The following is a 26,632-nucleotide window of genomic DNA, read 5'->3' as shown; positions in this document are numbered from 1 at the left end:
CAGTAACAAGATTACTATGTATGTGCTCCTAGACCCTACAGTTGCCCTCTTTGGACTTTATCTTCCAGCTACTACTGTATGTACAAAATACTATTCAGTTTTTTATTTGTGTTTATATAATTGCCCAATAGTTGAAAACAGTGGGAAATGACTGTCAGTAGGGGGTTGCTTAAGTCAAATATGGCACATTCATACAATGGAAAGGAATGCTCTACAGCAGTAAGAAAGAATGCTCAAGAAAGCCATCTTCTGAAGAAAAGATCTCTAAGAGTTATTACAAAGTAAAGAATTGTGTAGAGTGTGCTCCTAAAAGAGAGCATGCTCTACACAATTCTTTCCTTTGTGGTAAGATAAGGGATAAGAATATATGTTCATTATTGTGTTCATATGCATAAAGAAGTTCTAAAAGAATACTGAAGAAATAGTGGAGAAATATGAGAACTTACTAGACAGGGAAAATGATTAGGAATAGTAAGTTTCACTGATAGCTCTTGGTATTTTTTCATTTTATGAAGTAAGTGAAAGTATTTCATGTTGAAAAAAGGTAAAAAATAAAACTTACAATGATAGGTACTACAGGTCTAAGGAACATTTAAAACATTTAAAAATACTGATAAATATCTTTTGCATATTTCAGAGATAGGAAATAATTTGTAAAAATGATTCTAGTAGTTGAATAATGGTATTTTTATGAATATGTTTTATGCTGCTATTCTTTATGATTTTAAAATGCAGGTGCTGCACTTTGTGCTATATGTTTTATTTTTTGTTGTTGTTGTTATAGGTAACAATCTGATTCAATTACCTTTTCTTTTCAGTCCTGATGATATTGGGACCTGCTGGTATATCCTCCTTTCTGGTTCCGTGTTCATCAAGGAATCCATGTTTCTTCCAAGAAGCAGGTATCGTAGAGACATTTTGTAATAGATTATCCATGAGACTTAAAATTCTTTTGCAGAATTGATTCTTTTCTAAAATTTATTTCTCTTCCTATCTACTCTTCTGTGGATACAAAGCAAGACAGTACTTTGGGGTGTTGATGCATGAATCTTTATGAAATAACTTTTTATTATATACACTGTTTTAATCTATTTAACCAAGGGCAAGAACAGAAAACATGCTGATGACATGTGCATTTGTCACATGATCATGTCAGCTGTGGTGAGGGCACATTTGCTCCTAGGGAATAAAATCGGCTCAAGTTAGTTTAGATAAAGGGGGACTAACTTGAGTACAGTAGGCAGTCTCATAAACATTTGAAGAGAGGCAAAGAAAGTTCCTTAAGACCGCATGGGACTAGAAATGGAAAGCCAGGGACTTTCATTGACTTTTTTTTGCTTCTCAAGACTATATGGCCTTTCATTTTTGCATTTGTCTGTGGATTGGCTTCCTGCTTTGTACAGCTGTTAATTTCTTCCTCCCTGTGTCTTTGGCTTGTATGTGCTGAAGACTCAGTTATGGCCTATGTCCCTAATGTTTACATTGTTTGACTGCAGTGCTGGTATTGTCTTTAGATTCTTCAGGATACAATCTGACTGGCCTGGGTTGGGGCAGATGTATTCCTCTGTTCCAACCAGTTGTGACCAGAAAGGGTTAGGGCTCATCTGTTACATACATAATTGCGTAGGTTCAGGTTCCCCAGAGATATCAGCCACTGAGTTTCAATAGTTAGGTTTCTATGTACTTTTTGCAAGTAAATATTTTCACTAAAGGTTTTAAAATTTTAAGTATTTTTATTTTAAATTACTAAAAAAAATATTTTATTTGAATTGACTAAGTTTATTAAAGTATAGGGATTGTCACTTTCTGCTACTTAGTGCTTCTATAAAAATATTCAAATGTCCTGTTGATAAATATTCTGAATGAGTCAGGGTCATATTAAAAATCTATTTTTAAGATGTGAACAAATTTTTATAAAAGGTCAGAGTCTGAAACAAGGAGAGGTAATTTTACACTGTAGAGAAAGATCAGCCTGGGTGTGGTAGCCGACATGAATAGGGTGGGCATTTGGTGACCAGAATGCTGGTGAAGAAGTGCCGGAGGCACGTTGCATCCAATTAAAAATAATCTCGGGTGCGATTCTCATGCCTCTTTGCCCTTCTACTTCTTTGAGGTTAAATTGGCAAAAATGTTCTCATTGGAAAATGGTCCCACGAGGGAGGGAAGCTCTATTGCCTGTTCCTGTAGTAGCAATGGTCTTAGAAATGAGGCTAGCATTGGTGGTGGTGATAGTAGTAATAGAGATAGTGATAATTGTAGTGGTAAAAATAATAGTGATAAAAGAATGATGACAAAATAACTAAGCTTTTACAGTATTTCCCACTTACCAGGTACCATTTTAAATGCTTTGTCTATATTAAATAATTTAATTTCATAACTCCCTTGAAGTAGGTACAGATATTACCTGTATTTTATGAGTGAGGAAACTCTGGTAATACAGGATGGAGAGTGGTTGTACCTCCTGGAAATCTGCCTAGAAAGCCTGGAGTGACCCTGTGAGCCAGCTTCAATAATTCTAGGAATTCTGTTTCCTGCTGGAATGTCTCCATTGGAATTGTAATACTCTTCCACTCCTTCAGACTCAGGAGCTACTTTTTGGTCCCTTTTTGGAGGTTCTGTCTATTTCAGAACTTAAAAGAAGGTGCTGGCAAACAGTATTTAAACATTGGCATATTTTTAAAATTACATATAATTTAGTATAAAAAGGAATAATTACTACATACATTTTCAAAAATAGAAGGAAAAATATCAGCTAAAATCCTCTCATCCAAGATAATCATTCTTTAATAGTATTTTGTCTCTAGACTTATTTGCATGTATTTGAGATCATGCTTTAAATACAATTTAATGTCTTGCTTATTCTGGTTAAAGAATGTGTGTGTTGCCTTGTAATATTAAAAACTTCATAAAAAGGTTTACTCTTTATAACTTTTTTTTTCCAAATTAATGAACGACAACTTTATTTTTCTTAGACTTTTAAGGCTGATGAAAAACCTTAATTTCAATTGAAAAGTATGGTAATTGTATTTACTCATTAAATATTATTAAAGTTTTCTAAAACACAACTTGAAAACATCCAGCATGCATGTTTAATATCAGTACAATGCATTCAAGACCAACTATACACGTTACATACACCAAGGCTGGATTACAAATTATCATTGTCATCATCTTCATGTTTTCTTTTTAATACATTTGATGATTCATTGGCAGTATTTTCTGATGACACCATTTTTGGACCCAAGTAATGATGGATTAATCAGAACATTCTGAACTGCTGAATGTTGCAGGAATTGAAGCTTTTACAGATGGAGACTGTGAAGTGTAGGCATCTATACTGTAAACCTTTGCCCCCGTGAGGGACATGGGAGTCCCTACTTTAGTTGAAACAGACATGGTCTGTGGGGTTGGTGTGCCTAGTGTGGGAGTACTTGGTTTGCTAGTAACCGAACCAACACCTAACCGCGGGACTGTTACTCTTCCTGCAGAAGTTGATGCCTTTTTTTGTAAAGATTTCAGCCTATAGTTTGGAGCTGTTAATACCTATCAGGTGTCAATCTAGGACCTGAATATGGCTTGATTAATGGCAAAGGAGTTTGATTTCTTTGCCTTGCGATATCTAATAAGGAATCTCTTGAGGGAGGAGAGGTAAAAGACTGGTCAGTTCAGCACTAGATTGCCAATCGCACATCATCTGCATCAACAGTAGCTTTCTTAGCATGGCTTGAGAAATTTTTGCATCATCTAGAATTGTGGCCACATATCAGAAGGCAAACTCCAACAACTGATTTATAACTGCTGGCTCATGTTCTGTAATCCCCCCCATCCTTCAGGATTTGTGCCATCATCTGTGTATCTTTCGGTATGCTCTTGGGAGAAGCCATCTTGCCAGACTCCATGATATCCGATAATCAGACTTCTCGAGCCGAGTCACTCACGTTAATATATTTCAGTCCCGATTTTGAAGCAAGTTCTTTGCCTAGTGTGGTTTTTCCAACCCCTGGGGTACCTAGCTTTCCCTGATACGTTTCCATCGCAAGATTGGTGGGTGACATAACTTGGATCGGTGCTTCCTCTTTATAACTTTTAATGCCTATTTAACATTCAGTTACGTGAATGTCCACAATGTAGTTAATAATTTTAAAGGATACATTTTTGATACTTTTTATTACAAATCTAGCAAATGCAATTTGAAATTTACGTCTTAAAAAGATCACTGATTGTGACTGCATTATCATCTTAATACAGAGTCTGTTGTACAAACTAACTCCATAAGACTGAAGCCCTAGAACAGTGAAGAAGCCAGTAATGGTCATCTTTGACTAACAGCCATTATCAGCTAGTTAAGTAACAGCTTGTTCTAACTTCTGGAAAGGGAACTTAATGTTCAGAAAACTCCGAGAAAAAAGAGGACTTGCAGTTCAGACGTATTTCTTGAGAACATTGGACTCTATGTCTGAGTATTTTAAAAGATGACATAAGTTATTTTTTTTCTGGCTGCATGTCAAGTGCTTGCCAGTTAGTACTTTAATAGGGTGAAAAAGGGAATGGCGGTTCAGACTGAATGACAAGCTAGTGCTAGTACTATATATAGGTTATTCCTTCATGTTGCACCTGCTGACATTTGCACCGTCCAAGTTGTTTGTTTCCTTTGGGGATGTTGCCTTAGGAAATAGCACTGAGATTGTTTTAATGAGAAAGATGTTAGTGGTATTATGCTAAAGATTGGCATTAGTGATTCAGTATCTGTTTCTCTTCCTCAATAGAAAATGTGGAGGTTCCATATGGGTTAGATATTACTGACAGTCCAGTTTCATAAAACAACTAGTTCACAGATGATTCTTCACCCCATGTTTTTTATCATGTAAGCTTGGAAATTGGTTATTAATGTATAATAATTCAACTGAGCATTCTCTTGAAAGTGCCAGCTTGTTTTGCTGGGTAATTCACCTTGAAAGTACCAAAGTATCTTGAACAACATTTTTTATATTTTTAACTAATTCTTCTGAAATTGTTTCGACACATGATTTCATCCGGTGAAAAGGATGATATATACGGTAGAAAACCTGTCATTTGGCTTCCAGATTTAATTAGCCTTATTGAAATCCTCAGTTGACATTTAAGTCAGCATTTCATGTTTTTCTAATTTTTTTCTTTCGTTTTTGTTACCATTCTAGATAGATGAGAGTTATTTGGGTATGTACCTTTACTTGGTCGTTCAAACATGAGTATTGTTCGTTGGTAAGATTTGTAAGTCTATGAATTCCTGTGTGACTGTCAGTGATAGCTTGCTCACTCTTCTTCCCCACTTCAAGCAGTTTCAGTGATTATGAATGTTGTTTTTGTGAGTTTTATTTTTAATCTATTAGAAATTTGTCAAGGTTTGAAACATTAATATTTACATAGTGCCTGTAAGGCCATGTATTTTATGTCGTTACATATATTGTTGCCTTAAGATAGAGCTAAACTCTTATTTGAATTACAATTTGTATGTATTGAAGCAAGGTACAATTTATAGTTATTGTTTTCTTAAAAGTCTTACTTAAAATGAATTCAGTTTCTTAGTATCAACAGAAGATTGCTAGCAAAGGTAATTTAAAAATGGAGTGTGTGGGATCAGAGAGAATATTTGGCATAGGTGAATATAGAAACAGTGCAAACTGTGATGTGTTTTTTCAAGCCTATGAAGTGGTTGTGGCCACTGTGTTGTAAGGTTGTGTGCTATATAACTTTACGAGGTGCTGCTTATGCTCTTGGTTATTGTAGGATGATTATTAAAATAATTGACAGGCAGAGGGTAGTAAGAAAAGGCATCATTTGCAATAGCTGTGGAGCTGGAAAGCAATAGATGAAAATTATCTAAAGGTGCAGATTTAGAAATGGTTTTCTAATGTACCTTTGTTGTTTTATGCTGTTCTACATAATGGAAAGGAAAACATTGACAATCTTCATTGCCCCTAAGTGCCCTAAATCGGTACATTTAAAAAATTATAATAGAAATTGTGGAATTTAAAATTTTGTCTAAAATTACCCCATTCTGTGAATGATGAAGCCTACATTTTCTAATAAAGTCACAGTATAATAATGAACCAATGTATTATTTTTTGACTGCTGACTTCTGGAAGACTAGGAATTTATTAAACATAGTTTCAGACTGTATTTCTAAATGCGTATCTAGCTCTTTAAATTATTTGTTAGAGAAGGAGGTAGTTTACCTAGGTTTTATGTTAACTCATAGAGTCTTTTTCTACTAATTTATCAGTGATTTAAAAATCTATTTGAAAAAATAAAAGAGTATGCAATGTATATTTTGTGGGGAGAGGTTGCGGAATCTTGCTCTGTTGTCCAGGCTGAAGTGAAGTGGCATGATCTCAGCTCATTGCAACCTCTGCCTTCCATGTTCAAGCAATTCTCATGCCTCAGCCTCTCGAGTAGTTGGTATTACAGGTGCCTACCACCACATTCTGCAAAGTTTTGTATTTTTAGTGGAGATGAAGTTTCACCTTGTTGGCCGGGCTGGTCTCAAACTCCTGACCTCAAGTAATCCTCCCACCTTGGCCTTCCAAAATACTGGGATCACAGGTGTGAGCCACCGCCAGCTTTTTGTTGTTGTTTGGTTGGTTATTAAAGAGACAGGGTCTCAGTCTGTCATCTAGGCTTGAGTGCAATGGTGCAGTCTTAGCTCACTGTGGCCTCAAGCCCAGAGCCTCCTGGACTTAAGCCATCCTCACTCTTCAGCCTCCCAAGTGACTGGGACTGCAGGCACATGCCAGCATGCCCTGCTGATTTGGAAAAAAAAAAAAATTTGGGGGTGAAAGATGGGGTCTTGCTATGTTGCTCAGGCTAGTCTTAAACTCCTGACCTCAAGCAGTCCTCACACCTTGACCTCTCAAAGTTCTGGGATTATAGGCGTGAGCCACTGCATCTGGCCTATGCTAGATATTTAAGACATGAACCATTATTGTTATACTGAGACTCTTCTTTGAATTTATGTTAGTCACAGTCTTAAAAATCACTGATATTGAAATGCTTAACTTGATTTTCTTAATAAAATCAGTTTTATCATAGAAGTCCCAAAGGAAGGACTTTTAATAGAAATAATCGTGTGTACCGTATTTAATCATAAACAGCATCGTTATTGCTCTGATGGTTTAAAACTTTCTACATCTTTTATGTAGGGCATTTGCAGAGGAATCTCTTCATTTTTTTTTGTTTAATGTGGTGGCCAGGCAGGGACTGTAAGGTTGAAGGGAAATTAAGCCCAGGGTAGCCATTAGTCTTGGAACTTTCAAGATGCCAATAGGAGGATGATAATTAAGGCTGGAAATCAGAGAGATTAGGACAAAGACTATAAGGAGAGTGGAGGCTTCTGATGCATAAACTTTAGGGTCTGATTATTTGGGCATACAAGTGTGTTAAGATATTATATCTACAACTGAAAATGTACTGGCAGTGGGAACTGCTGTACAGTGAAGTGCCATTAAAATTGAGGTTTGCTTCATGGGCCCTTTCCATGCATATTTATGGCTTATTTTGCTTATTTTATAGGTTTCAGTGTTTTTTCAAACATTAATTGAAAATTGCATTGACCACACTCCTACTGTGTGGTCTCTACAATAAGTCCTAGAGTATTCAAAATAGGCAAGGTAATCTACCTCTGCTGTCATGTAACTTAGTATCTGCCTGGGGGCGATGAGGCCGTTGCATATGAAATATAAAAAAATTCCCTGGGTGTCACTGAACAGGTAAGTAGTACAGTGTAAATTGACATGGCGAAGACTATACAGAATGCAAAATCATTTCAAAGACGGGTATTTTATTGTATGTGGAAGGTGATCAAGAGTGGTTCTTAAGGGGATGCTTCTTGAGTTGGGTTTATAATTTAGATTGTTGGAAAGTAGTCAGAGAGAAAATGCGGACATGATAAAGAACATGAGTGATGGCACAGAGATAGGATTGAGTGAGGATAATACAAACATAACCAACAGCTTGAGTGAGGGCAAAAGAATGAGATCAGTTTATCTAGAATGCAAGTGTAGTTTAGGGAAGAAAATAGTTACAGAAGCATTGGTAATGGTGGCATTAGTGGGAGCTTTACTTTACAAAGCTGTATAACTTGGTTGGAAAGCCCGGGACCGTTGGTAAGTTAGGTCTCTAGTAACATTGGCAGAAGGTTGAAAGAAATGTGCATATCATGTATTTGAACCATGTTGACTGTGTCCCTTTACAATTAGTGCTTCTTCTTCATTGATACCAACTATGTCCATAATTTAAAAATTAAAATTGTGCTGTGGTACTTTTAATAATCACATTTTAAATTAGAGCTGGCAGCTATAATGAGAATAAGTAGAGAAACAAGACATTTAACTAATCAGTTTGGAGAGGCTGAAATACTATTCTCATTATGATTCACATGACAAACAATGAGCTACTTGAGTTTAAAAATCACAGACTTACTTTCTGCTTGCTGGTACTACATGATAAGTGACTGCTCTGAGAGCTTGCAAGTTTTTTAGTAATGAAAGGGGGTACAACAATGGAAGAGTGGTTCTATATGTGGCAGAGACTAACGACAGATTTATTTACTTATTTTCAAGTGGGATTATTTTAGCTTTGGGGGGTGCATGTACAGGTTTATTACCAGGGTATATTGCGTGATGCTAAAGCTTGGGTTTGACTGAACCCATCACCCAGATAGTGAGCTACAATAGGTAGCTTTTCAATTCTTGCCCCCTTCCTTTCTCCTCACTCTTGTAGTCCTCAGGGTTTGTTGTTGCCATGTTTATGTCCATGAGTACCTAATGTTTAGCTCCCACTTACAAGTGAGAACATTTGATACTTAGTTTTCTGTTTCTGTATTGCCCCCTTCAGCCCCATGTTACTGCAGAGGACATGATTCCATTCTTTTTTATGGCTGTGTAGTATTCATGGTGTATATGTACCACATTTTCTTTATCCAGTCCACCACTGATGGGCCCCTAGGTTGATTCCATGTCTTTGCTATTGTGAATAGTGCTGAGGTGAATGTGCAAGTGCAGGTTTCTTTTTGGTGGAATGATTTCTTTTCCTTTTGTTGTATATCTAGTAATGGGATGGCTGGGTCAAATGGTAGTTCTATTTTTATTTCTTTGCAAAATCTCCAACCTGTTCTTCACAGTATCTGAACTAATTTACATTCCCACCAATAGTGTATGAGCATTTGCTTTTCTCCACAGCCTGACCAGCATCTGTTGTTTTTTGATGTTTTAATAATAGCCATTCTGACTGGTGTGAGATGGTCTCTCATTGTGGCTTTGATTTGCATTTCTCTCATAATTATTGATGTTGAGCATTTGTTTCATGTGTTTGTTGGCCACTTGCATGTGAAGACAAATTTAAGTGTTTCTTATTTCATACAAAGAGCTACATAGGATTAGAAAATCATATTCTTGAAAGAGTACACATTTATTATAAGTCATGCAATGACTTACTGGAGATGCCTTAAGGGTGCATTTTAAAAATAACCCACTAGTGAATTATGTTACAGAAGGGGAACTTTATTGGACATTAAACGTATCCAAAAGGCATATAGATAAATGAGGGGTAGAGTTCTGGAAGTTGTGCATTCACGTAAGATTTACTTTCAGGTATTGGCAAAAGTCACAGCTGGAGTACAGATTAGGCATGGTAGGACCATGGTGATTGGAGAAGGAATGGAGGGGAAAAAGGAAAAACTACAGATCATGAAAACTGTCCTCATTGAGCTTTACAAGTAACATACCCTTTCCTCCTACCGTGGGACGATATCACTAACTTATAATTGGCTTAAATGAGGCATTACATAAGATTTTTAGACATTTTCTTTATAGAGAACATTATTAGAAGTTGTTGGCTGGACACAGTGGCTCACGCCTATAATCCCAGTACTTTGGGAGGCTGAGGCAGGCGGATCACCTGAGGTCAGGAGTTCGAGAACAGCCTGGCCAACATGGCGAAACCCCATCTCTACTAAACATACAAAGAAGTTAGCCAGGTGTGGTGGCACAAGCCTGTCGTCCCAGCTACTCTGGAAGCTGAGGCACGAGACTCAGTTGAACCTGGGTAGCAGAGCTTGCAGTGAGCCGAGATCGTGCTGCTGCATTCCAACCTGGGCGACAGACTGAGACTCCGTCTCAATTAAAAAAAAAAAAAAAAAAGAAGTTATTTTCTTTCATGGAAAACCATAAGACTTTATTTAACTCATGTTTGGAAAATTAGATGATGGGAGAATTAGTAAGGGCTTCTAAGTGTGTAAGAACTGCTTATCTCAGGCTTTGCCTTATACTACACATTATCACGTTATTTTTGCAGAAGCAGGTGATTGGGCCCTGTAGTTGGTCAGTTAATGAAAGTACTAGGTTAGGGAGCGAGCCATCTGTTTTAACCTTAAAATGTTCAGTTTGATCTATGTATATAAATATATGTATAACTGAATCTACAGTTGAGTTAAAATATAAACATGTGCATAAATAGATACTTGTGTGTGTGTATGTGTGTCAGTTCATCCTGCAGGACTTGACTCTGCTCCCCTAAGTGTTCTGCACTTACTTACCCTGCACCTAATCAGCAGCAAGTGTCAAAAACTGACATACCTGTATTAGTTTTACAAAGCATTCTTCTTCATAAGTAATTGTTAAGTAGATAGTTTATCAAGGATGAGCGGTATATGTTTTGTTCTTTTTAAGATACTAACATGTAAAACCTAATCACTACATGGATAGTGTCCCAGCAACTTCATCTTTGAAGAATTGTTTACCAAAAGAATTCTCAAAAGTTATGAGTAAAAATGACCAGAACTGATTTCCAAAATCAAACATTATTCCAGCTTATTAGTTATGTCTTTTCAAGAGATTCCTCGCCTTGGTGCTTTATCAGTACTAATGAGCTTTTTTATCCTGACTTCTGTCCTAAACTGCTCACCTGCAATTCTCGATAATGCTTGTACTTCTGTCTTATTCATCCTACTAACATTATCGATTGCTTCTTATGTGCTTGCTTAGAATGTGGTGCTGAACCAAAGAGAGATCCTCCTCGTGTGTGATCAAAGCTAAGAGATAAAAAGTGTTTTGAGAAGGAAGAAGGGTCACTTTGTCCAGTGCTACAGGGACATTCAATAATGAGAGACATAACCTTTGGATTTAGCAACGTGGGAGTCCTGTGTGACCTAACAGAACTATTGTCAGTGGAGTGGTGGAGCTGGTTGAGAAGACAATGGCGAGAGCAGAATTGGTGAAAAAGAAGACTTCACCATATCAAGAAATTTTGTTGTGAAGAAGAGCAGGAAAATGGGGTGGTGGCTAGAGTTGTAAAGTCAAGAGGGGTTTGTTTTCTTTAAGAGATGCTAACATGTGTTTGTGTGTTGATTGGAATGATCCAGTTGAGAGAGGTACAAAGATGATATAGGAAAGAGGGGAGGTACTTGCAGAAGTGGATGAAATTCCCATGGTGGGGTGGGATGGGGTGAGGGAGGCGTTAGCTTTTGAGAGAGCAAAAGCACTTCATGGTCTTTTATAAACTTAGGATAAGGGATGTAGGTCAGTTGATAGATCGGGAATTCTGTGATTTCCTGCTGCCAAACATAAATCCAGATTCCTTGGTGAGATGCTTACAGCTTGCATTGCTTCCAACACACTCTACAGTTACTGATCTCTGTGGTCTGGACATGCTTTTGCCTAGGCTGTTCTCTCTGTCTGGGATATCCACCACATTGTTGTCACCTTCCTCCTACCCTGTGAATTTCTTTGGGAAGTCTACGCTTGTATTCCTGTTAGGATTAATCATTTCCACATCCATACTAAGCTGTGAGATTTTCAAAGGCATGGGCTCTATTATTTATCTTTGCATCCCCAGTGCCTAGGACATAGCAGGCATTTAATAAATGTTGGCTGAATTCTGTTGTGTCAGGATTATATTTTTAACTTGCCCTTTAAAAAAATCACTTTAAAAAGTTTGACAATATTATGATAATGTATTCCCTTTTAGAAGTAACTTTTCAATAGCCAACAATTTATTTAATGTCAGGTTGATATAGAGGAGAAGAACCAGGGAAAAGAATCAGGTTGCAAGGTGATGCAAGGAGGACTCTGGGGAAAGCGTGTGAGAAACTGATACTGTTTGACCCATGCAGGGGTGTAGAAGAGGAAAAAGCCAAATGGTGTTTTCTGGATATTGGTTTTTTTTACTGTATTAGTTGCAATTAGTTTTGGTTACAAAAACCAGTTGCAACAACACAGTGGGACCCAGTTTTTCTCTCATGGAAAAGGACCCTGGGAGCAGATGGTCTTGGATGGTTTGGTGGTGGCTCCAAGTGTGAAAGGTTGCAGGCTTCCGTCCTTCTCTACTTGTGCCAGCATGTGGCTTGCATTTTCAAGATCCGTTCATAGCACAAATGGCTGCTGAACCCCAGCTATCATGTATGCATTGAAAGCTAGAAGCAGAAGGAGAGGCAACAGAGCAGAAAAGTTACCTTTTCCATCCAAGACAGATTCCTTGAAGCATCATTTCTATTTATATCTCATTGTCTAGAATGTTGTCATGTGGCACCTTCAGGCCAGGCAGGATCCTGGGACACGTAGTCTTTTATTCTGCAACATGATACGCCCTGCTAAAAATAATAATACAAAAATATCCTTCTAAGGAGAAAGAGGAAAATGGATATTGGAGCAGGGAACCAGCAGTCTCTTAAACCTGCTCTTCAGTTTTCCCCGTCACTCTCAGAGTGCATTAATTACCTGTGCTCACATTCTATATCGGCTTAGCCATACTTCTTTAGCTCTTACATCATCTGTAATTCCTATTTGTCCTACTGAAAGTTGACTCAAGTCCTTATATTCCCATGACACATACAAGGCAAAAGCATATATTAAAGATTTTAAGGAAATGGTGGGAGAGAATTCCAAATAAGGGAAAGAAAAGTATGAAACAAATATCAACTTGGTTCAACTAGAGTGGATGATATTGAGGGAAAACTTTAGTGACACTGCTTTAAATGTAAAATAAGGTAGGTCTCTAAATTACAGTAGTAAACTGAGATATGTAAATAGTCATAGTTATATATATTAAAATGTTTTCCCTTTGGGTATTAGTCATACTTTCTGCTTCAGAATGAAATATCTTTATCCTGGAACACTAACATGATTTTTAGCATCATTTAGAACCCTCTTTCCTCTTGTAAATCATACTCCGATGTGATACATGATGCACAGAGCAAAACTGTTCTCTAGAGAGAAAGGGTTCAATTGCTGGATCAAGTTGGGAATTTGGTTGCTATAACTACAACGTCACAGATGTGCTGTACATATAAATGCAGGCTTATGTGGCCTTTGGAATACTGTCATTGGTAGAGTCTTAACACAGTAAGTAGCCTTAAAGAGAAGGACTCTGATATTTTTTGTGTGTATAGTTGATGGAGTTCCACAGGTCACCTGATGCTTAAAGTCTTCAGTTAGGACATTGTTTATGATCCTTGGTATAAATGAGTGTATGATAGTTCATCCTAGAAGTCCTGTTTGCAGTGATGTTTGTATTTCTCTTGAAAAAATAAATAATATTTCATAAAGATTTTAGAGTCTGATGTTTGTGTCAGTGAAATACAGTATTGTTTTTTTCTGGAAAATATTTCAGTTGGTTACCCACTGCTAAGTGCTAAGGCTCTCATAACCCTTGTTTGTGCCCTGGTTGTTTTTGGAGAAGGGGTAGAGGGATGTGTGAGCTAACCGTTTCACTTGTATGAATTCGCGATATATCTTAAATTGCATAGCAACTAAATTTGTTTTTGTTTAAGAAAGCGTACTTTCTGTATTAGGTTCACTCACAAAATAGCAGGAGTAAGAATATGGTTAAAAGAAGAATTGATATATGAAGCAAATTATTCTGGGAAATTGGAATGTCATTATTAAGATAAAAAATATCCAATTAATCATAGTTCAGGGATGCTCTTATTATGAGTTGAATTACATATATATTTTGAAGACAACAAAATCCCATTTTGAAATGTTAAAGGTGACTTTATTCTGTATTATGTGCCCAACTTAATTTTTTCCATGTATTATTAATTGTTTGACAGTACTAACTGAAATAATAAAGTGAAGGAATAGTTTAGCTATCTGTATTATTGCTTTTTAAATGTAAGAATTTAAATGTCATGTGGTTTTCAAAACTATCTGTGATTATGATTTATTGCCAATTAGTATTTTGAATTGTGAGTTCAAAATATTTAAAATATTATCTTAGATGTTTCTTTTACCACACATTTATGGCTTTATAGGGGTTACATATTTTGGCTATTTAATAGAAAACAGAATTTCTGGTATTGAGTATTCATGTATTAAGAGAGCTACACAAACATTAAATCACTGTTTTCGTAGTTACACTTTTAACTTTTTTTGAGTCAGGTGTTTGAAGATAATTTCACCTTATCTTTTCTCGATAGCTTACCTTTTCATGTTTTATAACTAGAAATTGCTTAGGATGTAAGTGTAATTTCCTTAAGATAAGTTTGGTATTTCTTAATTAAACATTTTTAGAAAGTTTTAAAAATTAAGGCAATGGGGCCGGACGCAGTGGCTCATGCCTGTAATCCCAGAACTTCAGGAGGCCAAGGCAAGCGGATCACAGGGTCAAGGGATTGAGACCATCCTTGCCAACAGGATGAAACGCCATCTCTACTAAAAATACAAAAAATTAGCCAGGCATGGTGGTGCATGCCTGCAGTCCTAGCTACTAGGGAGGCTGAGGCAGGAGAACTGCCTGAAACTAGAAAATGGAAGTTGCAGTGAGCCCGGATCACGCCACTGCACTCTAGCCTGGTAATAGAGCAAGACTTCATCTCAAAAAAAAAAAAAAAAAAAAAAAAAAAATTAGGGCAATAGTTAAAATTTGTCAAACATGTTCCTGTTTATTATTATTTTATATTTCATTAAGATGAATTTAGAAAACAGCCATTAGGTACTCAAGCTGAGTTTAGTTTTACACATAGAAAAACCTCAAGTTAAGAAATTCCATTTCATTAGGCTAAATCAGATGTATTCCAGGAGGGACATGTATATATTCTAGCGTGTATGTATCAGAGACCTGTATGAGTGTTTCCTTCTTTTCTTGCCATGATGGTTTATATAGTCCAAGATAATAATTAATTACTATTCAGAATTGTGAGACCATTTCCGTTTACCTCATTTCATCTGATCCTGAATTTTAACTTACACAATTTGGGAAACACAAACTAAAGAGTTGTGTTTGAATAAGGTATTCCAGGTTTTATAGCCATTATCTCACTTAAGTGAACTTAAAAAGTTTATTTTATTTATTTATTTTTGAGACAGAGTCTCACTCTGCCACCCAGGCTGGAGTGCAGTGGCGTGATCTTGGGTCACTGCAACCTCTGCCTCCCAGGCTCAAGTGATTCTTGTGGCTCAGCCTCCCGAGTAGCTGGAATTACAGTCATGTGCCACCACTCCTGGCTAATTTTTGTGTTTTTTTGTAAAGATGGGGTTTCGCCATGTTAGCCAGGCTGGTCTTGAAGTCCTGGCCTGAAGTGGTCCTCCTGCCTTGGCCTCCCAAAGTGCTAGGATTACAGGCATGAGCCACCACATCCAGCCCCATTTAAGTGAACTTCTAAAGTCCTTTGTGTATAGGGAATTTTGTGTTTGAAAGCATCTTTGTGGCTGAAACAGTTTTTTTTCATTGATTATCTATGTTGGAACATAAAGTAATTTTAGTCTTTCAAATATAGTAGAAGAGAGCTGCTTGATTACCACTGAAGCCCAAGAAGCATGAATTTTAATTTTTCTGAGAATGTGCTTGTGGGACAGTGTATAGAAAAGACTTTAGAGTCCTTGTGTTTAGCATTAAACATGGTTAGAAGATGATATGGGGTGAGATTATCAAAGTAATTGCCCAAGGTAGAGGTTTTCAAACCAGGCAGTTATTAGATTTGCCTAGCTTAGGAGGGGCAAAGTAGTACGTCCCATGCCCTAGAGATATTGGTTTGCCACATCTGGTTTGGACCTTAGACTCTCTTGTTTTAAAAGCGCACCAGCAGTTGATCAGTTTCGGACAGAGAGGCTGTAGGTGAATGACTTTAAAATCAATATTGTGTAACTGTTTTGAAGGTAGATCAATAGAAGGAGACAATCCCTGGAAGATTTGGTAAAGTTGAAACCAGAGACAGAAACCTTATCTTAATGGTCTCTGTGTGCCAAAGCAAAGGGCCTGACTGGTATTTCCATGGAAAAAGAAGCTGATGGAGAATAATTTAAAAGGGCTAATTGATGGTATTTAGGGACTGAAGTTTATAGACAAGGGAAGAAAAAGAAGGAAAAGATGGCTTCAGTGCTTTGAATTTGGATGTCTATAGAGTGATTACTTTGACAGCTATAACCAAATCTGGAGGGAATGGGGTAGGTGGATATCAGAGTTGAAATGAAGGTACTTGATTTTAGGCATGTTTAATTAATGCATTAACAAATAGGTGGGAGCTACAGGGGATATAAAGAGATAACCTGGGTCACCTGAGAAAGGTTGGAGATACAAGGTAGGGTAGGTGGAGAGTTGGGTAAATACAATACTGAAGGAAAAGAGGAGTACTCATAGCTATGTCAGAAAGTAACAAACAGGGACAGAATTTTAAAACTGTAAAATTTTGCTGTTCTGCTCATCCCAGTGCAGAAATGTCTCATGGTCTATTTTAGTAAGCCATGTAGTACGTTGTCAATCCTTATATAAAGTGTCAATCCTTATATAAAGTGGATGCCAGACTTATAAATATTACTGAATTTTGTAAATGAGGCAGTATTAATCTTTCACAAAACATTAATTTGAAAATGATTGAGTTGCTTTCATTTTTTGGTTTCTATGAATATTCGCAAATGTCTGTTTGGGTGGGTGTATGCTTTCCTTAACTTCTTGGAGAGGTACCTAGGGGTGAAATTGATGGATAACATGGTAAATGTATGTTTAATTGTATAAGGAACTCCCACACTGTTTTCCACAGTGGCTATCACATTTTGCATTCACACTAGCAGTTTATGAGATTTCTGTTTGCCTCACATCCTCACCAACACTTGGTATTGTCAGTCCTTTTCATCTTAGCTGTTCTAGTAGATATGTTCTAGTAGATATGTGACAGTATTATTACTGTGGTTTTTATTGTGTATTTCTCTGAAGATTAATGTTAATAATTTTTTCATGTGTTTGTTGGCCATTTATATATCTTTGCAAAATGGTCAGTTTATCTGTTTTGCCTGTTTAAAAAAATGGGATTGTTTGTCTTATTTTTGAGTTGTAAGCATTCTTTATGTGTTTTGAAGACAATTATTTTGTTTTGTTGACTATATTTTGCAAAAATTTCCTTCTAATCTATAATGTGCCTTAAAAAAAAAAAAAAAAGATATCTTTGTAAAAGCTAAGGCTTTTAATCTTGATGAAGTCCATGTTGTCAACCTTTTTTTTTTTTTAATACTTCGTACTTTTCATGTCCTCATTAACAAATATTTTCTTCACCTGATGTCATAAAGGTTTTCTCATGTTTTTCTTCTAGAAATGTAATAGTTTTACTTCTTCCCTTTAGGTCTGAGATCTATTTTGATTTAATTTTTGTGTATGGTATGAGGTAAGGGTTGAGGTTTACATTTCTTCATACATTCAGTTGTTCTAGAAGAGTTTATTGAAAAGAATATTTTTAATCCATCTAATTCCTTGGCACGTTTGTTTAAAATCAGTTATTTAATTGTAAAAATAAAAATATTTAACTATAAAATATTTGTTTAGATCTATTTCTGGAATCTCTCTTCTGTTCCATTGCTTCACATGTCAGTTCTTCCACCAATACCACACTGTCTTCATTTGTGTAATTTGGTAGTCACTTTTGAAGTCACGTAGCATAATCCCTGACTTTGTTATGTTTTTATTCTGTTCTTGCCTTTTTATATAAATTTTAAAACCAGCTTGTCAGTGCTAAATAATGTTAGGATTTGGTTGGAATTGCACTGAGTCTATAGATCAACTTGGGAAATATTACTATCTTAACAATAATATTGAGCTTTCCAAACTGTTAACTCTCTCTTCATTTAAGTTTTCTAGAATTTCCCTTTACAAGGTAAGTGCCCTTTGGTAGTTTTTAGCATGCAAATCATACACATTCTTCATTATATTTATTCCTAAGTGTTTTATATTTTGTTGATAAGTAATAGGTTTTACCATTTCAATCTATAAGGGAAGCTTTGAAACAGAGGTTAAGCAGTATTTCCAGTGTTAGTTATTGGTAGAATTAGAACAGTGTTTTACTTACAAAACAAGTGTGGGTTCATGAGAAAATCCACTTAATTCAGATGAATTAAATCAATTCCATTTTATTAGTTGATGTCTTTGTAAAAAGATTATATATGTGTATGAGTTTATGCTTTCCCTTTCTTGGACATGTGTTCTTTTAACTTCTAAGAACTAGGAATACAGTATTATTCAAGTGACCTGAATTTTTGTTGAGGTTCAGTCTTACAAAGATATACCATTTCAACTCTCTTACAGTATGTGCCAAATTTTGGGGAGCTTGCTGGCTAGGTTTTGATGCCATTAACATAGGACTTTAAAGAATATCAGATGTTTGGTTGTTATTCTTGAGATCTTGTTTGATTCTTGAGATCTGTTCAGGTTCTTACTGGCTTAGGACCAATCTGAATCTTTCATTATATTCATCTGCCATCTCATTAATATGTTATATATATATCTGTTTGATTATTTCTTATTATTATGTAATTGTTGATTTCACTTCTGAAATGAACTTTATAAAAAGAGAATTTGAAGATAAGGTATTAGAGCTGAGCTTCCTTGTCTATACAACTCATACACGGCCGGCTTTGCACAACGAAATGGTGAATGTTTAACAGAAGTATTTTGGATGGGCATATGTCTACATGCTGAAAGGAAAAGCTGTTATGGACCATAACTTTTATACAAGCTGATCAGCTGCCATCTGTGTACAAAGCACTGTGATCAGCAGAGACCTGTTTGTGCCACTGTGTAGACTGATAGCAGCAGATTAATTTAGCTGAGCTGTTCTCTAGCAGTTTGGTCACGAGGACATAGACACTACTAAAGTGTAGTCATCACACCACTCATCTTTGCTGATTTAGATTGTGGCAAGAGAGAAAAACTGCTTGCTCTCTTCACCCCAATACAGCTGAGGTAAGAGCCACCTTTTTTTCTCTGGAAGGGAAAAATGAGAGCAAAAGCAGCCTCTTTTTAACTTTTCCCATACTGTTTTGATTTAAATTTATTCTAGTATTTTCCATAATAATCCCTCAGGCCAGGTATACAGTTCAGCATCATCTGCTCATCTTTGGCAGAGAGCAACTAGTTTGTAGTACAGCTTGGGTAAATTTTAATAACAAAATTGTGTTGCTAGAACAAAGCATTTGACCTTGAAGACTCAGAGGAGAGCAGACATTGCAGATTTCCCTACTTGCCCTTGACTTACAAGAGAGTAGATAATGAATTAATAGAAATTGATAAAGAGTGTCTCTCAGGCAGCCGCTGAGGTCATGAGGTTGGTATGCGGAAAGAGTGCCCATGCAACATGCGAAACACATAGCTGCAGCCAGGAGAGGTGGGTGGGTCATCGAAGCAGGAAATTAGCCATCAGATGGAATGTTGGCCTCTGTACAAGCTATGCCGTGCGCATGGACTCACTGGGAGAAAACACACAGGGAAATGGGGAGTGCTCAGTGCTGCAGAGAAAAGAGCTCCTATAGAAGGTGACAGCACTATTGCTGTTAGTGGTGCTTCAAAGATAACGAAGACAGTGCAGGTTAGATTTTTTTTTTTAAAGGAATTAAAATGTTAGTAGCTTAAATATCTAATGTTTAGTACTTCTGTAGTAAAATAGACAACAAACTACTGAGGAATGAACAGGGGGAACGGTACAGCTATAAGGCCTTCATATTGTATAATAATTTTTATCTTGTACTCTATTTTTATAAGTAGAGTGTAAATGTTAAGATTCACTCTGCAGAGGAGCAAACTTCTGTTAATTTGTATGGGGTGATGGTTGTTAGAATGTTTCTAAGTGAGCCTTGAAAGAAATTTAGAGATGCATAGTGTGTGTTCAGTTTTCCCAATACTTCTGAAATATAAGCTGGTTAAAGTCCGTGCTTTAGAAGCAGTTTGCAATTTACGTACATACATGTAATCTATATATGTACTTGGTTTTGTGTGAGATTTGTAAAATAGCCGTTACTTTTTTTGGGTCTAAGCTAATGAGTATATGGGATCAACTTATTAAGAAAAGATTATATGTATTTTATGAAAGTCTTTCCACCCACTTTCCTTTTATACTGATATTAATATTTATTTTTATATATTTTGCCAATTTTGGAGAATGGAATTGATGGCATCAGCAGTTACTTTTTACCTTTTCCTCCCTAATTTAATTGCTACTCTGCTCTCTGAAGATAATGTTATGTGATTGTTTTTTTGTAAGTCCTAAGCAAATGAATTGGCTTTGGTTTAGGAACGTGAGTCCAGTCTTCGATTTTTTAAGGAAGAAAATAAAATTTAGTAACTGCGTATCATTTTCTGGAAGTGGGTGTGAAAAATTGATATATTGGAGTATTATGTTTTTAATCATTTTGTAAATTAGAATTGCCCACCAGTATAATATCTCTTTGACTCCTGTGTATTCCCTCACTCGATGTAGGCTGACTTGAATAAGTTTACATTCCAATACTGAGAATTGCATTCCACTGGGCAGTTCTGACGTACAAGAAGAATGTGGAGGCCCATACAAAGGGCAAGCTTAGGGACACTGATAGAAGAGGCTTCTGTGCTCTGTGACTGCCTTTCGTGGAAAGCTCACACTAGCAGAAAGTGCTCTTGACCCAACTTGGGAGAGGAAAATGTGGTCACAGAAACTTCAGACAATTTGGCCTTACAACACCTGCAACACCCTGTCTGGTGTTTCATTGCCTATGGGTATTTACAAAAACTAGGTAAGACTGTATTTTCTCAAACTTCATGTTGTGTGGAAGTCTTGAGTTCAGTTTTCTCTATTTTATATTATATGGGAGACTACTTAGTAACTTTTTGTCTTCATATTTTTGGTATTACAAAGTCATACCATTTGCATCTGAAGAAATATTTAACTTAGTTTCAATTTTGCCAGCAATTTTAATTCTTAATTTTTAAATTGTTCCGTATAAAAACTTTAGCAGAAAATTTAATGGGAATGAAAGCCTGGATTGGTATACTGTTTTTAGAGCAGTCATTCCTTAGTCATACTGAGGGAGTACTAGCATTTAGGAATAATCTGTTTCATATGCTGCAGGTGGTCTTTTCAATAATCATTTGCCTGTGGGCTTAATTTTTCTTTTTTTAATGGCAGGCATCTCACAGATTGACCAGAAGTGAACATGTATCACTTTTAGTTGTCATCTTATGGTTGTTTAATACAAGATTATAAGGACATGCTGAAATTACATTGAGATTGAGTAGTCAAAAGGCAAGGTGTACGGTATATTTATGCAGAACAATTTAGAAGGGTTTAAAATAGACCATAATGATCACATTTTCATTCTGTGTAGAAGAAGATTATCAGCATTCTTAAAACACATATACCATACTTCTCCCTTCCACCACCCCTTTTTCCTACTTTATGGCCTCTAACTAGGCACCTTATGTCAAATGCTGGTGTCTGGCTAGAAAGAGCTAATATGTTTTTAAAATATTCAGGCTAACTCTCATTGATAATTGTTAACCTACATCTTTCTTGTTTTTGAAAGACAGCAATTTGTGTGTGTGTGTGTGTGCGTGTGTGTGTGTGTGTGTGTAATGGCATGTCTTACATACAAATACACGTATACACACAAAGATTGAAAGTACTGAAAGACCAGAAATAACTTTTGAAAGATATTTTAATTCATAGTAGAAAAAATAAGCTATGTATCTTTAAAAATTAAGGAGTCTGAAATTTTTAGATATCTTGTTTATCTTGGTATGTGGTATTATGAGTTCCATTTCATAGAAGCAGATGGCCTACTAGTTGAAATTCTGGCAGTAGCTCCCTGAAGAGATTTGATCTTTATAGATTTGACATTCAGATCTTTGCCAGGGTAACCCTAAAGCTCTTTATGGTCATTTGTAATTTTGCTGAATTTGAATTGCCTTCTGAATTACAGTGCTGATTTGTGTTTTTCACTCAATTAGCCAGTGAGTGAGCCTGGCCATTGAGAATTCACCTCTCAATGAAACTCACTTCTTGACTTGTAATTGGGTTATAGCTGTTTGTGTACTTGTCATTCATGGAATATAAATTACTTAAAAAGAGGTACTATATTTAGGGAGTTTTTTGTAAACTCTGTATTGATTACCAAGTTTATATTGGTAATATTGATTCTATTATACGTCCATTGAACATTTGGAAGAGGAATAGAAAGCACAATAATATATATATGTGAGAAATAATATTAGGTAGTCATGCACTGTATAATGATGTTTTGATCAATAATGGACTGCATATACAATGGTCATCCCAGAAGATCATAATATGATATTTTTACTGTACCTTTCCTATGGTTAGATGTTTGGATACACAAATACCATTGTGTTATAATTGCCTACAATATTCAGTACAGTAACATTCTGTATGGGCTTGTAGCCTAGGAGCAATAGGCTGTATCATCTAGCCTAGGTTTATAGTAGGCTATACCATCTGGGTTTGTGTATGTATACTCTGTGATGGTCAGACAACAGTAAAATTGCCAAACAACATATTTCCCAGAACATATCTCCATCCTTAAGCAATGTATGATTGTATGTTAACATATATTATTACTCACACATATTATTTTGCTATGTGTTATATGTCGTATATATAATATATTCACAAATATTTATATGTTAAATTTAAACAAAAGTTTCTCACATGAATCATACAATATGTGAGAAATAATAGATGTTTTATAGAGAGAAAAAATAAAGAACCTCAAATATAGGGTCATGTGTAAAAAATGAGATTAATGTTAGGGGAAAGAAAAATGTTCATGTAATTGACTGTTCCAAATTCTGATTTAAAATAAAGATTAAGTATCCTTAATCCAAAACTTTCAAATCCAGAATGCTCCAAAACTTGAAATTTTTTGAGCACTGGCATGGTACTAAAAGGAAATGCTCATTGGAACATTTTAGATTTCATATTTCCAGAGCAGGGATGCTCCACCTATACATGTAAATATTCCCAAATCCAAAATAATGTAAAATCCAAAGCAGTTCTGGTTCTGAGCATTTTGGATAATGGATACTTGACCTGTATTTCAGTCATATTTGTTTACCTTCTGCCTAACTAGTTCTTTCACACAGTGTTTATCACTTCATTGTTCAATTATCATATAAAAGAGATAGGTTTCCAGTTTTTCTGTCATCAAACATAACTTCTCCTTTGTTCCCAAGATTTGCTGTTTGTTCAAAGTAGAGATTCTACTCTTTCTTATTCAAGTCCCAGGTTTTTGCCAAGAAACCCAAATGTCCTCTTTATAGTGTCTCTTCTAAGTTTTTTTATTGTGGTAAAAAAATGTGTAAAATACGTCATTTTAACTATTTTTAAATGTATGATTACTTTTAAGTGTGTGTTACAGTGACATTAATTACATTCACACAGTTGTGCAATCAGCAGCACTACCTTTTCTAAAACTTTCTGTAACTCCACACGGAAACCCTGAAACCATTACACTTTCCAAACTGCTTTCTCCAAACCTTGGCAACCTCGAATTGACTTTCTGTCTCTCTGAATTTGCCTATTTTAGATATTTCATGTAAGTGGAATCATGTGATAGTTGTACTTTTGTGACTGGCTTGTTGTCTTTAATTTATGATTTCAAGGTTCATCCGTGTTGTAGCAGGTATCTGAACTTCATTCCTTTATACAGCTGAATAATATTACATCATGTGCATATGCCACAGCTTGTTTATCCATTCATCCATTGTTGGACACTTGGGTTGTTTCCACATTTTGACTACCGTGAATAATGTTCTAGTGAACATTGGTGTACAAATATCTGTGTGAGTCCCTGCTCTCAGTTCTTTTTGATATTTACCTAGGGCTAAAATTGCTGTGTCATATATTAATTCTATGTTTAGATTTTTGAGAAATCACCAAACTGTTTTCTACAGTGGTTATATCATTTTACATGCCCACCAGCAATGTGTAGGGTCCAAGTTCTCCACATTTTTTTTCTTTCTTAAAAAAGGGAAATAGTATAAAATTGTACCCATCTTTTTTTTAGACAAAGACTCGCTCTGTTGCCCAGGCTGGAGTGCAGTGGCACAATCTCTGCTCACTGCAACCTCTGCCTCCTGGGTTCAAGTGATTCTCCCACCTCATCATCCCAAATAGCTGGGACTATACAGGCACATGCCACCATGCCCCACTAATTTTTGTATTTTTAGTAGAGACAGAGTTTCACCGTGTTGCCCAAGCTGGTTTCGAACTCTTAGGCTCAAGAGGTCAGCCCTCCTCAGGCTCCCAAAATGCTGAGATTGCAAGCATGAGCCATTATGCCTGGCCAGAAATGATTTGGAAAAGGACTTAATTATCTTTAGCAATCAGATAATTATTATTAAGGAAAAGGACTTAAGTGATGGCCTAGTCTAACCTGATAATCTATAAACAAATAAAATTTATCACATGATGTGGTTAAGATAGTTTGCTAGAGATTGCAGATGATAGAATGAGAGTGTTGGCTTTTCTGTTTTCTTCCTCTTACATGATGAGGCTCCTAATACATGAATCATTGTGTATTACCATGATATAAAGAGGATTATAAACAGAACAAAAATTTCCATAGGAGTCCTTCACAGTGCCTTATTAACTTGGAAAAACTTGTTCAGTGAAATATTTTTTTGGTAGAATTTTAAAACATTTTTTTCTTAAAGTTTATTAAATATGATTACCAAAAATTTTAATATTAGGCCAGTGGTGGTTTACACCTGTAATCCCAGAACTTTGGGAGGCTGAGGAGGGAAGATTGATTGTGGCCCTAAGTTCAAGACCAACCTGGGCAACATAGCTTGACTTTGTCTCTACAAAAATTAAAAGAAAAGAAAAGAAAAAAAAAAAGTAGCCAGATATAGTGGTATGCACCTGTAGTCCCAGGTACTTGGGAGTCTGAGGCAGGAGGGTTGCTTGAGTCCAGGAGTTCAAGGCTGCAGTGAGCTGTGATTGTGCCACTGTAATCTGGCTTGGGTGGCAGAGTGAGACCCTGTCTCTTTAAAAAAAAAAAAAAAAAGTAATGTTAACTGGAGGGAAAGATTTTTGGAGAAGTGAATGAGTGAGTGAAGTGTTACGTTAACCAAGAGAGTTTCACCCAAATTCTCTGTTCTTGATTCTAGTTTGCATATCCCTATGTCAGAAATAATAATTCTTCTCCAATGTTAATGTGAGAATTCACCACAAGCAAGGCAAAGGTGCTATGTCTCTGTTCACTCATGCAGAGTTCTCGGGAGGAATGAGCTTTTTAGTCATATATCAACCGAAATCACTTTACCATAAAAATAAAGTTTTAAGTTGATTATCTTTTTCTGAAAACATTTAGAATAAGTTGATTTGAAAATTCAGGAAAATAAATGCACTTTTTAGGTGAAAAAAATGTTTAACCTAAGCAAGTTAAGTTATAAAGAGAATTAAATGTACATGCATTTTATACTTTTTTGGGATATTTCTATAGTTTGCTACTAAGACATTTCCTATCTCTACTGGAATATTGTCACAGTTTACCTGAGGATGATTTAAAATAAGCTAACAGAAAACTCATTCATGTTAATAATTCTCCTTTACTTACATTATTAATTTGAAAATATTATGTTAGAATTTTCCAGAAGAATTTATGACTGAAACATAAGAATTTGAATGCTTTCTTGTCATTCTGTGTAAATTATTAAAGATAGTTCACTTTCTCCAATGTGTACTTTTTCTAATTGTTTTTAATTTTTATTTATCTGGAAGTTTGGCTTATGTTCACAATTCACCTGAGGTTGTCCTCATTGAATTTTTTTTTTTTTTTTTTCCTAGTTTTGGCAAGCGTTCTGCAGGAAGTTTTAGGCGTGGCTGTGAATGCATTGTTTTAGAACCTTCTGAAATGATTGTGGTAAGAATATTTCTGTGAGGACTGTTTTTCCCCTAATAAATTGTATGAAATAAAGGCATTTTTACAGGCTGCTTGAATACTGTATTTTTGTTGAATAAAAGATATTGTATATTTTCTATAACATTAAATATATTTATTTTACAACTTTTTATTATGAATTTGAGTTCATAATCATAATTTATTATTTATAGGATTCAATTAAATACAAAACAATTTTAAAAGGTACAAGTAGCTAAGTGTTTGTTTTTTGTACTTTGTAATTCACTCTATAGTAATGCCATTTAATTGAAATTTGGGGAGAACCTCTTGATTGCAGGATTTTAGCTCTCTAAGTGTTGATCGGAATGAGTGAGTTACTTTAAATGAATTACTGGGTTTGCTGGTGTGAGAACAATTTTGGAATCTAAACATGCCTCCATTGTGAATAATTGTGAGGACTAACCAAATGGTACTTGTGTTCACTGTTAATTCATTTGTCAAAGTTT

The 26,632-nt window shown here is 35.8% G+C and overlaps 1 protein-coding gene and 1 pseudogene across 12 annotated transcripts in view; one reads left to right on the top strand and one right to left on the bottom strand.

Moving 5' to 3' along the window:
- Window positions 1-26,632, top strand: part of RAPGEF2 (Rap guanine nucleotide exchange factor 2) — a 249,878-nt gene that overhangs the window by 105,034 nt on the left and 118,212 nt on the right. For 6 of the 11 annotated variants that reach the window (XM_017525995.2, XM_017525996.2, XM_017525999.2 and 3 more), the window contains exons 4-5: window positions 819-902; window positions 26,072-26,147. In XM_017525995.2, the coding sequence (XP_017381484.1) occupies window positions 819-902; window positions 26,072-26,147 (160 nt within the window). Of the gene's footprint in view, window positions 1-818; window positions 903-19,082; window positions 19,198-19,579; window positions 19,820-19,952; window positions 21,000-26,071; window positions 26,148-26,632 lie in introns of those variants that run through there. The other 5 variants (XM_037737591.1, XM_017526003.2, XM_017526001.2 and 2 more) reach the window with 5 other exon arrangements.
- On the bottom strand, window positions 2,946-3,920 carry LOC108302403 (annotated as a pseudogene). Its single transcript, XR_001824328.2, has one exon. The product of XR_001824328.2 is annotated as a transcription initiation factor TFIID subunit 9-like (transcript).

This window comes from Cebus imitator, unplaced genomic scaffold, assembly GCF_001604975.1.
Source record: "Cebus imitator isolate Cc_AM_T3 unplaced genomic scaffold, Cebus_imitator-1.0 Scaffold40, whole genome shotgun sequence".
NCBI lineage: Eukaryota > Metazoa > Chordata > Mammalia > Primates > Cebidae > Cebus > Cebus imitator.
This window is presented reverse-complemented; position numbering and strand designations above follow the sequence as displayed.